The 13805-nt window shown below is 42.5% G+C and overlaps 1 protein-coding gene across 1 annotated transcript in view; it reads left to right on the top strand.

The window, feature by feature from the left end:
- The first annotated feature begins 226 nt into the window (after positions 1-226).
- SH3GL2 (SH3 domain containing GRB2 like 2, endophilin A1) overlaps positions 227-13805 on the top strand; it is a 220653-nt gene continuing 207074 nt past the window's right edge. Inside the window, exon 1 of the mRNA XM_054502135.1 lies at positions 227-463. Within this exon, the coding sequence (XP_054358110.1) occupies positions 419-463 (45 nt within the window). The 5' untranslated portion in view covers positions 227-418. The remainder of the gene's footprint in view (positions 464-13805) is intronic.

Here is a 13805-nt window from a genome sequence, read left to right as displayed (position 1 = left end):
GCAGCGACCCGTCCGCAGCTCCCGGGGGCAGGAACACCAGCCCCGGGACAGGAGGACGTCCTCGGCCCGCTCACTAGGGATCCGCCAGCGGGTGCTGCTGAGCCACATCTCCGCAGTGGGCGCCCGCATCCAGGTACTGCGCGCCACTGCACCTGCCTGGGCGTTCCCGCGCTTGGGGCGGGGCTTCCCGCGTCCCCTTTAAGAGGCCGCATCACCCGCCCTTGACGTCAGAGTGTCTCTCCGCAAGAGCCCGCGTCCCGCTGGGCTCCGCGCCCTCGCGCCCACAGCCCCGGCGGCGGCACGACCGGCGGCGGCACGACCGGCGGCGGCCAGGCGAGCGCGCCGCGCCGCTCGGCCCTCCCGTCCCGCTCCGCCGCCTCCCTCCCGCACAGCAGCCGCCAGCGCGGCCTCCTGCACCATGTCGGTGGCCGGGCTCAAGAAGCAGTTCCACAAAGCCACTCAGGTAAGGCGCGTGGCAGGTGTGTCCCGGGGCAGTCCGGGGCGAAGCTGCGAGGGGCACGCTCGGCGCTGGCGGTCCGGCGGCAGCTTGGGGAGTTCGGCACCGAGCCTGGCCCGCGCCGGCCGCGCCTCGCCTCGCAAACCAAGGCGGCGGCTCGGGGCATCCCGGGTCTGGGCGTCCGCCCTCTGTCCCCCGCCCCCGGCTTGGTGCGCGCTGCCTGCCCGCGGGTCCCCGGCGTCCTGCCTGGTAGCGCTGCTCGCCGCCCCCGCATCATCTCGCGCCCGTGCTGCAGGAAGGGGACCGCGGCTGCACTGCTGCCGCGGCGCGCAGGTGCCCGGGCGGCGCGGTGGGAGATTATGTAAAGTCGCCTCTTCACGGGTGACCTTGCGGAGTCGGTGCACCCGGCTGTCCCGGGATGTGTTGGCATGAGCGGTGGCCGCACTGGGGGTGGCGGCGCGGAGGCCGGCGGTTTGCGCTCCTCTCCCTTTCCCTGTTGTCAGAATCCTCCTTCCCCGCCGCCCGCCGGCTCCAGAGGAATGGAAGGCTGGGGGTCTTCCTTTAGGGACCCGCATACATTAACTTTTACCTGGAGAACTCGGTCGTGAAACTCCTTTGAGGCCAGGGCATGACAGGCAGTCTGCGGGTCTTAGATATTTCCCTTCAACAACCACATTGTTGAAGACTTAAAATCATCATGTATTTTAAATTGTTTTTAATGAACCTTTGGCATCTTGGATGTGCCCATTTTTCTTTATGGGGTTAATAAGCTGTGACTGTAATAAAACTGATTTAGATTCTAATAATTAAAATCATTGGACTCAAAGAATTTTACATGGGGCGAATAAGCGAATACTTATGCTGTGACCTATTTCTTACATAATGTGTATGATTACTAATTTTTTATCCTTCTGAAATAGGTTCAAATTTACGGGATCTTTAAGGATTTTGATGACTTATCTCGAAATGTTTTTCATGATTTAGTGTTAAATAGTTTTTCATAGGTTAGCCTTAATTAATGAGCTTTCTCATAATTTCTCGGAAGCAGTGAGGTTTTTCCTAGGCTACCACAGTGGCAGCCTTGTTATGAACCACATCCAGAAAAGTTGAGGGTTGTGTTTTACAGAACCTTGGTTAACTTAGGGTGACAGATGCAGCATGAAATTCCTGTCGTGTGTGTGTTTGCACGCGTCTGCATCATCTTCATCACACAAACTTGCCTTTATAGAATCAATTATGCCTGTCAACTTAGGAAATCAAGAAAAGTAAGACTATTTCTGTAAAAATGTTTCTTAATGTAATTATTTTTGCTTTTCTATTATAATTGGAGTTATCTGTGACCTCTCTGCCAGACATGTTTATGAAAGTAAGTGCTTTGTTTGTTGATGTAGTTTGGAAGGCTTCTAATAACTTTATACTGCAAGTTCTTTCAGGTTTACAGAACCAAGCATATGTGCTGCCCAGGAATTCTCTGGCAGGACTTCTTCGATATTACTAACCTTTTTGATTGCTCTACTGGTCACTTCTCTATAGCATATCTCAGCACTGCGTTTACCAACACGACATCTTTTTTCCACTTAGATTCTAAAGATTTCTTTTGCAAAGCTTAGTGCCCTCAAAGGCAATTAAGAGTCTTGGCTTTGGAGTGGGAAAGGCCAAGGTTTGAATCCTGCCTCTGCTGCTTCTGACCTTGAGAGAGTGTTTAACTTCTGAATCTGTCCTTGCTAAAGTGATGATAATTTCCGTTTCTCAGGGTTGAGGTGAAGAGAAACGAGTGTGTAGAACACACGTAAAAAGTGTTCAATAAATTATAGTTATTGACATTAAGGATATTTTTATTAGTATAAAATACTATCCCTAATGCTATGAAGAAGTTACCCAAGCTAGACTTTTTAGTTTTTCCAACTTAAAAAATAGAGGGCTCCATTTCAGCTAAATCTTGAAGTTCTATGTAGCTCTAAAGTGTAGAAAAAATAATTTAAACTGTGTTAGGAAAGAACTTAAAAGGTTGGAGAAGGTCGGCATGTGATGCGATACGGTTACTATTTATCACACCGAATCCAAATGCAGAATCACTGCGTCATTGTCTTCCTTTTACTGAAAAGCCTTTTATTTGAAAGGTGAAGCAGCACATAGTCTCTTATCCATAATTTAGTGTAGCACACTCTTAGAAAGTCTAAGGCACAGGTTACTGTTCTGTGCATATGTATATTTAGGAGAGTATGTAAAGCCCATGTTAATGTTTGCATGTGACAAAAAAATTTAGAGAAATAGTCCTGTCCTGCTTTTGTAGCCATTTTTTTCCATGCAGGTCCGTGAACCTGACGTTATCTACAGAGAAGCTTTAGACCTGGAAATACTTCCTTTTGAGAACTGATGTGCTGGATAATATAGCCTGGGTTTGTTTGTTTGTTTATTTATTTATTCATTTGAGACAAAGTTTGACTCTTGTTGCCCAGGCTGGAGTGCAATGGCGTGATCTCAGCATACTGCAACCTCTGCCTCCTGTGTTCAGGCGAGTCTCCTGCCTCAGCCTCCCGAGTAGCTGGGATTATAGGCATGCACCACTACGCCCAGCTAATTTTTGTATTTTTAGTAGAGACAGGGTTTAGCCATGTTAACCAGGTTGGTCTCGAACTCCTGACCTCAGGTCATCTGCCCGCCTCGATTACAGGCTGAGCCCCCGCAGCTGGCCTATAACCTGGGTTTATAAGTGGAAGGAGTCTGTTCAGGCAAACGTTTCTTTCTATGGAATTGAGCTTTTTTGCTTGTGTTAGTAAGGGATGATAAATAAAACAGTATATTGTTTGTACTTGGAATTTCTGATTAAATGTGTCACAACTGTTGTCTTATATTAGAATTGATTATTTCTACCTTGTTGCTGACAGTTATTTTCAATATATTTACAATTTGGAGGTAAAAAAATGCTTTTTCCAAGTAAAATTTATTAGAGAAGAAAATCCTTTCAGCATGAAAATATATAATGATACCAAAAATTGATCATCTTATTTTCATGTACTTCGTTACTTTATTGCTCATAAAGATACAATTTATGTAATTAGAATAAAGTATTCTTTTTTTTACTGTAATAAAGGGCAGATGATCTTGTGTTGCTCTTTTAGTGAGTTTTATTCATATTGAGATTTCATTTTACAAAAGTCATGTCAATTTTTTTACACTTGTTTTAAACTGGCAGCAGCTTAGTTAAAAATAGCTGTTTCCAGTGAACATGAAGCTCCTACAAAATCTGTATTTTTAAAAATTCACTCTATCATGCATATGATGTGGACACATTTTGCCTTATAATATGTACAAGTCTATTATAAAGTAAAATATATTAGGTCATTTTATGAGTTTGCTGGAGCTGCTGTAACAAAGTACTACAAACTGAGTAGTTTCAACAACAGAGTTACGTTGTTTCCCACTTCTTGAGACAGGCACACTTGAAGTCTGAGACCAAGGTGCCAGTAGGGTCATGAGCCCTCTGAAGGTATGAGACAGGATCTATTCCAGGCTGCCTTTTTAGCTCTTGTGCTTTGTTGGGAATCTTTGGGCTTCCTTGGCTTGTAGATACGTCACTTTGGTCTCTGCCTTCATGCTCACATGACATTCTCTCTGTGTGTGTCTCAGTGTCCAAATTTCCCCATTTTGTAAGGACCCCAGTCATATAGGATTGGGCAAGCCCATCCTACTCCAGTATGATTTTATCTTAAATAATTACCATCTGCAAAGCCCCTATTTCCAAATAAGGTTGCATTCTGAGCTATTGTAATTAGGACTTTAATATGAATTTTGGGAGGGGCACAGTTCAATCCATAACAGTCATTATTTGCATAAAAGGATTAACCACAGTATTCTATATTTGATTCAACATCTAAGAGGACAGTTCAGCCTGTAAATAACATATAACTTTCTATTGCATCAAAAAGATATACTTTCTCCTTTTTTAATGAGTTGGTTAGTATATTGCTAAGGTCTGAATGTGTCCCCCTAAAATACATATGTTGAAGCTTGACTGCCAATGTGACAGTATTAAGAAATGGGGCGTTTAGGAGGTGACTAAGTCATGAGGGCACTCATGATTAAGTCATGAATGGGATTAGTGCTCTCTTAAAAGAAGTTGAAGGGGTCACCCTGTCCCCTTCCACCGTATGAGGGTTTAGCAACAAGGCACCATCTTTGAAGCAAAGGGTGGGCCCTAGCCAGGCACAGATCTGCTAGTGCCTTCATCTTGGACTCCTAGCCTCCAAAACTGTGAGAAATAAATTTCTATTATTTATAAATTACCCCGTCTAAGGTATTTTGTTAGTAGTCTGAACAGACTAAGTCAGAAATATACCTATTATAAACTGTGTTTTCTGATTTTTTTAATTCAATTTATTTATTTTTTATTTATTTATTTATTTTTCTGGAACTCTCCATATTTTATTCTGTATGGTAATAGTATGTAATAATTTTTAAAAATTTTCTTTTTTTTTTTCTTTTTTTAAATTTTATTATTATTATACTTTAAGTTTTAGGGTACATGTGCACAACGTGCAGGTTGGTTACATATGTATACATGTGCCATGTTGGTGTGCCTCACCCATTAACTCGTCATTTAGCATTAGGTATATCTCCTAATGCCATCCCTCCCCCCTCCCCCCACCCCACAACAGTCCCCGGTGTGTGATGTTCCCCTTCCTGTGTCCATGTGTTCTCACTGTTCAATTCCCAGCTATGAGTGAGAACATGCGGTGTTTGGTTTTTTTGTCCTTGCCATAGTTTGCTGAGAATGATGCTTTCCAGCTTCATCCATGTCCCTAAAAGGACATGAACTCATCATTTTTTGTGGCTGCATAGATTTTTTTTAAATGATAAAATTAATTTGGGTAGGCTGGGTTTTATGATACGGTCTGGTATATGTTTATTTGTCCCACTCAGATTCCTTAACTGGGAAAATTTCATTATGTTTGTGTTCTGTGTCTTTTTGTTTTACCTAATTTCCTCTTTGAGAATGCTGTATTTTAGATAGATGCTTTGCTCAGGAGACCATTACATAAATCTTTTCATGCATTTGTTGATTTGGTGAGATGTTAAACTTACTAAGGTATTGGATTAAATATCTAATTAGTTATGACTTTATCTCAGTGAGATTTTCAGTTTCTTAATTGCCTTTAAGCAGTCAACTCTCTGCTGCCTTTAAAATCTTGGCTGTGGCTTGTTGCTTGACCCAGGATTTCTACACCTGTACCCTTTCACATTCTTAGCCAGTAGTCTCTAATAGGCTGCAAGGGGCCTATATATTTTATAAAATTATAAGTCACATTTTATACATGCATTTTTCTGAGGGAGAATGTCCTTAGCCTGTCACCAGATTCTTAAATAAATTCATAATTGCTGCCCCTTCCTCCCCTCAAAACGTAAAAATAGGGCGGGGCGTGGTGGCTCACTCCTGTAATCCCAACACTTTGGGAGGCCAAGGCGGGCGGATCACTTGAGGTCAGGAGTTCAAAACCGGCTTTGCCAGTGCGGTGAAACCTCGTCTCTACTAAAAATACAAAAAGATTAGCCGGGCGTGGTGGCAGGTGCCTGTAATCCCACCTACCCGGGAGGCTGAGGCAGGAGAATTGCCTGAACCCAGGAGGCGGAGGTTGCAGTGAGTCAAGATGGCGCCACTGTACTCCAGCCTGGGCAACAGAGTGAGATTCCGTCTCAAATAAATAAATAAATAAATAAATACATTCATCATGTCATCAGGAGAAAGTGGGTGTTTCTTACAATAATCACTCTAACAGTTCTGTTACTGGGCTTTAGGATGCCTGATCAAAATGCAGCCTTCTCTGCATTAATTTTAGCAGCAATCAAATATAAAAAACCTTTCCACAGGTGTCGGGATTGAATGAGATAATGCTTGTGAGAGTGCCATGCTTGCATAATAAGGATCACTTGAACCATGTAAAACAAAATGTTGTTAATGAGCTTGAAGTCAATGATACGGGCCTGTGGGGTATATGAAAAGAAAGTGGTGACTGAAAATGATTTCTCTGTAGACTGAGAGTCCTGTTGATTGAAGTTTGTGTTGTTGAAACAGTTATATTTTTGCAAGCTTTTTTCCCCGTAGTGATTCTTTAATGTTTTAAATTGAGTTTATATGAATTTTGGTTTCAGTCTACTTGGAAAATTTTAAAGTAACCTGCAAATTAATTAGAAGTACCCTAGAAAATGGCAAGACTTGGTTGGGGCAAATGGTGACTGTTTTGAGACAGATGTCATTGTGGAAGGGAGAGGTTTAATATTCAGGGGAAGGGAGCTGAAGCTTGCAGAGCAGATTCCATTCTGCCAAGCCTCTTGTGCTGCATACAGAGTCTCAGGGCATCAAGCAACCCGAGGGCTTTCTTCAGAGGAGTAGCTTGAGGCAGCGGTGAGAGAAGGGCAGGACACACTGACAAATGAATAATGAGAATTAGGTGAGGAGATGGAGTTTAAGACCTGCTTCATACTTTAAGGTGGATACCTGGTGGGGCTTTCTAGGGATGAGCAATTCTTCTCAATTTAAGGCCAGATAGGGGAGATGCTAAGTGGATAAGAAGTCAGTGGATTTTTTGGCCTCCTTTTTTCTCTTTTTGTTCTTTTAATCCTTTGTACCCTTGTCCTGTGTTCTTTTAGGTAATGTTCAGTGAGGTGTAGCCACAAGAGGGGACACAGGAGAGGCTCAAGAAAACAGAGTTTATTACACTCACACATCTTAGAATGACAATCACTGTACAGGAGGATGGGGGGACACGTGGGGTGGAGGTGACAGCTCTGAGAGCAGGATCAGCTAAGCAGGTGGGAAACAGGTGGGAGCAGAGAGAGAGCAAGGACTGTGGGCAAGTGCCTTTACTAGTGTTCTCAGTGCAGTTCACAGCTCAGTGCAGTTCACAGTGCGTTGCGTTGGTGCATTGGTAGGTCGTGGTCAGAAGAGGACAGAGAGGTGAACTTGTGGTAGGGGCCAACCTTATCAAACTTGTGCACCTGGTTGCCTGGGTGGGGTGTTCACAGTTAGTGTATGTGGGAATGAATGTTGACGCAGCAAGAGACAAAATGTGAAGTTTTGAAACTAATACAACCCTTCTCAGTGTTTTTGGTTTAGAATTTATTGTTTCCATAATCACTTAAGGAGCCTAAAAGCTTAAGAATGATGTACATGGTATCCGATGGATAATAAAGACTAAAAAGAGAGCTATAACTCTACTTATTAAAATGCCATGATTGTGAGACCCTGCCAAGTCTTTTGCATTCTACCAACAAAATATTTTCCTGCTATACTAAATCATTAGCTGATGACAAATGCTTCAGGAAATATTTTCACTCTTTATAAAGGTTTTACATTTAGTACAACTTCTAAATGCCAAATATGATGTTGTAGTTGCTCTACCCTAATCTCCCTCCGCCATCCCCTGGGTCAAATTGTATGGAGTAGTAATGAATATGGAGAAGCTGTCTGTAATACTTGTGAAGAACCCACAGCTCCACGGAGGTTTACTTGGATACTTAGGACACTGAAGGACCTCTAGGCAGTGTTTTCTGCCTTTTTTTGAATTATGATATATATAAAAAATAGAAATGTCTTTTTTATAATTCAAACTAACTTTTCCCCATAGATACTAATGGAAGCAGTTTTATAATGCTGAGAAATATCTCAATATCAAGCTATGTATTAGTCTGTTCTCATGCTGCTAATAAAGACATACCCGAGACTGGGTAATTTATAAAGGAGGGAGGTGTAATTGACTCACAGTTCTGCATGGCTAGGGAGGGCTCAGGAAACTTACAGTCATGGCTGAAGGGGGATCAAAAATGTCCTTCACATGATGGCAGCAAGGAGAAGTACAGAGCAAAGTGGGGGGAAAGCCCCGTATAAAACTCAGATCTCGTGAGAATTCACTCACTTCACGAGAACAGCGTGGAGGTAACCACCCCCATGATTCAATTACCTCCCACTAGGTCCCTTCCATGACACATGGGGATTGTGGAAACTACAGTTTAAGATGAGATTTGGGTGGGGACACAGCCAACCCGTATCACAGAATAATGCTTGAAAGAAGCATAAAGCAGATAGCCTATGCTTTTAAATGTACAGGAAATTGCCTGGGTGCGGTGGCTCATGCCTGCAATCCCAGCACTTTGGAAGGTCGAGGCAGGCAGATCACTTGAGGAGTTTGAGACCAGCTTAGCCAACATGGCAAAACCTCATCTCTACTAAAAATGCAAAAACTAGCCAGGCTTAGTGATGCACATCTGTATTTCTGGCTACTCAGGAGGCTGAGGCAGGAGAATTGCTTGCACCTGGGAGGCAGAGGCTACAGTGAGCCCAGATCACACCATTGCACTCCAGCCTGGGTGACAGAGCAAGACTGTCTCAAAAAAAACAAAAAAAAAAAACAAAAAATACAGGAAATAATGTCCACAGTGAATGATACCAGTGAGGAAAGGAGAGAAGGGGAGTCAGGACAGTTATTGTTCATAACAGTGATGGCATCCCGCAGGGGACATTGTGAAATCCCCTGCCTGCCGGTAGAGGAAGTTCCTTGGTTTTACAATCTGGCTCTGCAATCTGGGAAGAACTCTTTTGTTCTTTCCTATATATATTTGGCCAGGTCTAAGGAGGGTTACAGGAAATGTGCCCTCTTTGGGAACGGCATAACTTTTTCAGTCAACTTCCTGTTTATTTAAATTTGGGGATTGTTTTACAGTCACAGGCTTTTAACTATCCATGGTTGATTTGAGTAATGAAATTTCTTCAGAAACTTAGTAGGCTTCTGGCCAAGTGTGGTAGCTCGTGCCTGTAATCCCAGCAGTTTGGGAGGCTGAGGTGGGTGGGTCACTTGAGGCCAGGGGTTCAAGACCAGCCTGGCCAACATGGCGAAGCCCCTTCTCTACTAAAACTACAAAAATTAGCCAGGCATGGTGGCCTACGCATGTAGTCCCAGCTACTTGGGAGGCTGAGGCTTGAACCTGGAAGAGTTCCTTGAACCTGGGAGGCAGAGGTTGCAGTGAGCCAGATTGCACCACTGCACTCCAGCCTGAGCAATAGAGCAAGTCACTGTCTCAAAAAAATAAAACCCAAAAAACAAAAAACAGAAAAACTTCAACTTAATAGGCTTCTGATCTGTTTCCTTGTGAGTTTCATTTGCCAATTTCTATGATGGAAATTATTTTTTAGACCTAATTTTCAACCAGTAGACTTGGTTGTGTTACTCTGAACTTAACAAGAGGGCCTGATACTTTGGCTTAACCAAGAAGTCTTAATGGTACTTTGTTGCTCAAAGTCTTTTTCATTTATATTTCCCATTATTTGCTTCAGGGACTCAGGATGACCCTGGATGGGTTCTGCCATCTGTAACATATGGTTTTCAAGGTTGCCAAAGGGAAAGAATATGTTTGAACAAGCATGGGAGATGTTCATAAGCCAGGCCTGGAAGAGGAATACGGTAGACAGAATGCTATGATTGTTGGTGACTCTTGCTTTTGTGTACTCTCCTCCCCTTTGATTGTGGGTGCAATATTCAATTTGAAAAGATGTTATTCCTGAGACTTTTAACTTTGTAAGACAAAAGGGAGATTATATGATTGGACTTAATCTAATCTCATGAGCCCTTTAAAAGCAGGATTTTTTTCTGGCTGGGAGCAGAAGGAAAAATCAGAGAGATTGGAAGTATGAGCAGGACTGGACATGCTGTTGTTGGTTTAAAGAGGGAGGGACCACGTGAGTAGTAATGCAGGCAGCGTCTAGGAGCAGAAATCAGCTCTTTGGTGACCATCAGCAGGGTAAATAGGGATCTTAGACCCACAGCCTTGAAGAATCTGAGAGGAAGGGAATTCTTCCCCCAAGCTTCCAGATAAGAGCCCAGTCTAGCCAACGCCTTCATTTTGGCCTTGTGAGGCCCTCAACAGGGAGCTCACTTAAGCAGGCCCAGAATTCTAATTTATAGAATTGTAAGATAATAAATGGGTATTGTTTTAAGCTGCTAAATTTGTGGTAATTTGTTACACAACAGCTGAAAATGGAGAGAAGGAATAGTTCCTTCTGTTTATGTTTGGTTGGCTGGAACTTGTAACATGGCCCCTCTGTGGTACACCTAACAGAAATGGAAGAAGGCAAGTGTAGCCTAGCTATGTGCCCAGGATGTAAAAGTGGATTTTTGGTTAAAAAGCTAGCGGTTTTGCTATTACTGGTGCCTATAATTAATTAATTGTGTGTCTGTGTATTAATCTATTTATGAGCTTGTAAGTGTATGTATATGTGCATATGTCCATATGTACATACACAACATACATATGCACATATGAATTTTAAGTCTAGTTTACTGAATAAGTCTTTTCTTAATACATAAGGCTCAGTATGTTCCATGTGCCTTTTGAAACAGCATTTCACTCTGTCACCCAGGCTGGAGTGTAATGGCGCGATCACAGCTCACTACAGCCTCAATCCCCTGGGCCCAAGCAATCCTCCCACTTCAGCCTCCAGAGTAGTGGGACTATAGGCGTGTGCCACTATGCCTGGCCCATATGCCTTTTTAATATATTTTTTATTTTATAGATTTTTTTCTACAGTGCTTTGGCGTTTTGATATTTAGATGTTTTTCTTTGATGAGGCACGAGTTTATTTCTGTGGCTCCTGATCAGTTTTTTTTTTTTTTTTTTTTTTTTACAGTGGCAGGCACCGTTAAGTACTTGCTGAGCAGTACCTTAGCTTGGTGGGCTGGTGAAACAGTGACAACTTCACTAACCTTGGAATAGAGAGACTACAGATCTGCAAAGAGGTTTCTGAATTCTTTGTCTCTGACAGTGTGGCAGGGATTTCAGTTAGAGTAGAGGAGTTGACTGTTAACCGTGCATCTGTTTTTGTGCTTGGGGGGAAGGCTGAGGCCAACACAGACAGTGAAATGCCTTACTTAGTGCAGGCACATCAGATGGCTACATGGTACTTTGAAGTTATTCATTAAGTTGCTGAGGATTGCAGATTTGTGTAGCACATTTGAAGTGTGTTGTGGTGTAAGCAGCAGGGGTGAGGGTGGTTGTGGGCCCCATAACATGTGGGCCATTGTCTGTGATCCATTAGCCCCATGCTCTTTGACGTGATTCATGGATCCTTAGCCCTGAATGGTTTTCTAGGTACATCTGGTAGACGGTGCCAGACATAATTTGGAAGGCATGAGGTCTGGCACCCTGAAATATATTTTAGGGACTTGGTGTCAGTTGAGCAGCTTGGCCAGGGAGGGAATAGTGAGGCCTGATTTTGTATCTGAGTGGTAAGTAACCTGAAGGAGAGGTGTCCTGTAGAAATTGATTACAGGGTGGACACACCTCTCACTTCTGTTGTTATTTTCTGCATATACTGCTTACTGAGGTGACCCTAATGTGCTTCTTTCTGTTGAGTTAATGTTGTGTGCAGTGGCTTGATGGTTGAATTTATACCATTCATTATTTTACTGCTTAAGTGGCCGCATCTGGGCAAGAAGGACCTACAAACCCTTTGCCATGGCCGTTGCACATCATCATCGTACAATACACTGGCTAAAGGAAGTGTTTTCTGGAGGTGTTCATCAATACTGTAGTTAAGAGTTTACTGATTAATATTAACAGCCTGTTATCCAGAGATCTTCTACTTCTTATGATCAACCTTGCACTGAAGTTCTGTCTCCCATTTCACTTTTTAGTTAAGTTTAACAAAGAGTAAAACTATTTTCCATTATTCTCTTTTCCATTCATCTCATCCATTATGCTCTATGTATTTTGGGCCATTTGAAGCTCATAAATCTAAAATCTTTGGATTTTTCACCTTTTGGTCATTATATTCACCTTAAACCCAGTCCAAATTTTCCAGATATATTTATAGTGCTCATCGTCCCTATGTTCTAGACATGGAAAGCTCCTTTTTCCTAGCTCCAAGAAAAGCTGGAAGAATGTCATTCTTTACACAACTTAAATTGTTCAGAAGATATTTTTGTGATCACAAAGATGTATTTAATTCATTTTTGTTTTATTTTGTTTTTGAGACAGGGTCTCACTCTGTCGCAGTGGCGTGATCAGGAATCACTGCAACCTCCTCCTCGCAGGCCCAAGCCTCCCTCCTCAGCCTTCCAGGTAGCTGGGACTACAGGCTCGCGTCACCACTCCTGGCTAAGTTTTTTGTATTTTTGGTAGAAACAGGGTCTTGCTACATTGCCCAGGCTGATCTTGCACTTCTACTCAAGTGATATGCCTTCCTCGGCTTCCCAAAGTGCTGGGATTACAGGCATGAGCCGTTGTGCCTGGCTAACATTTAATTCACTTTTTACAAGCTCTTTCAGCTACTTTCTGTGTCTGAAGACATAGACATTTAAAGCATTTTGATACATTTTCACCAAAAAAATCACCTTACATAAAAGGACATGTCTTAAACAGAAAGCTTATCATAAAATCTCTATATCAATTGTTTTCCTAAATTGATGACTGTTATGTCTTCCCCTTTTGTGAAGCAGTGAGTTATACTGATATTTTGTGATATGTACTGGCTTGCCCTTTTAATATCTAAATTACCTAAATTCTTAGTGTTGTCACCCCTCCAGTGCCCACCAAAAAAGGTCAACAGGACAGAGTTAAATTAGCATTTACTCTGGAATGGGGGTTGCAACCTGGCTAGCAGTCAGAGATTGCACCACCCGAGAAGGGCAAGGGGGCTATTTAAAATAACTTATTTAGATTACATAAATTGCTTGTCACATTATTTCATTGGTGTATTAAACAAGTCTTTAATCAGTAGTAGAAGGGTAAATTTGTATCAGTTAGGAAACACCTATATACAGAGTGTTTGTAAAGATTAGGACCAGTTTTACTTGTATTGTGTAGTGTTGAGAGCACGGTTGTTTGTGAAGGAACGTTTTTCACAGTTCCTTTTCGGGTCTCAAAGTTCACCAGCAGTTTAACATGGAGTAGTAGCCCAAGATGGAGTTACTGATATAAAGCCTGGAACATTGCTAAGCTCATAGTGTCCGGTAAAACTGTGTCTACTGGTTGCTGCTGTGAATGATTCAGGTGAACGTAGGCATTTTCTGTAGGCTCTTCCCACATGATTATGGTAGAATAATTTGATTGTTTCCTAAGTGTATCATTCAGTTGTATCTTCATGACATTTTGTCAATCTGTATTCATGTTTACTGACTATATTAGGGTTCTCCAGCAAAACAGAACCAACATGATACATAGATACATGAGAGGGATTTATTATGGGAATTGGCTCATGTGATTATGAAGACTAAATCCTGCCATATGCTTTCTGCAAGCTGGAGAATCAGGAAACCTGGTGGTGTAATACAGTCCAAGTCCAAAGGCCTGAGGCCCC

Source organism: Pongo pygmaeus, chromosome 13 (genome assembly GCF_028885625.2).
Source record: "Pongo pygmaeus isolate AG05252 chromosome 13, NHGRI_mPonPyg2-v2.0_pri, whole genome shotgun sequence".
Classification (NCBI taxonomy): Eukaryota; Metazoa; Chordata; class Mammalia; order Primates; family Hominidae; genus Pongo; species Pongo pygmaeus.
The sequence above is the reverse complement of the archived record's forward strand: the minus strand, read 5'-3'. Positions and strand labels throughout refer to the sequence as shown.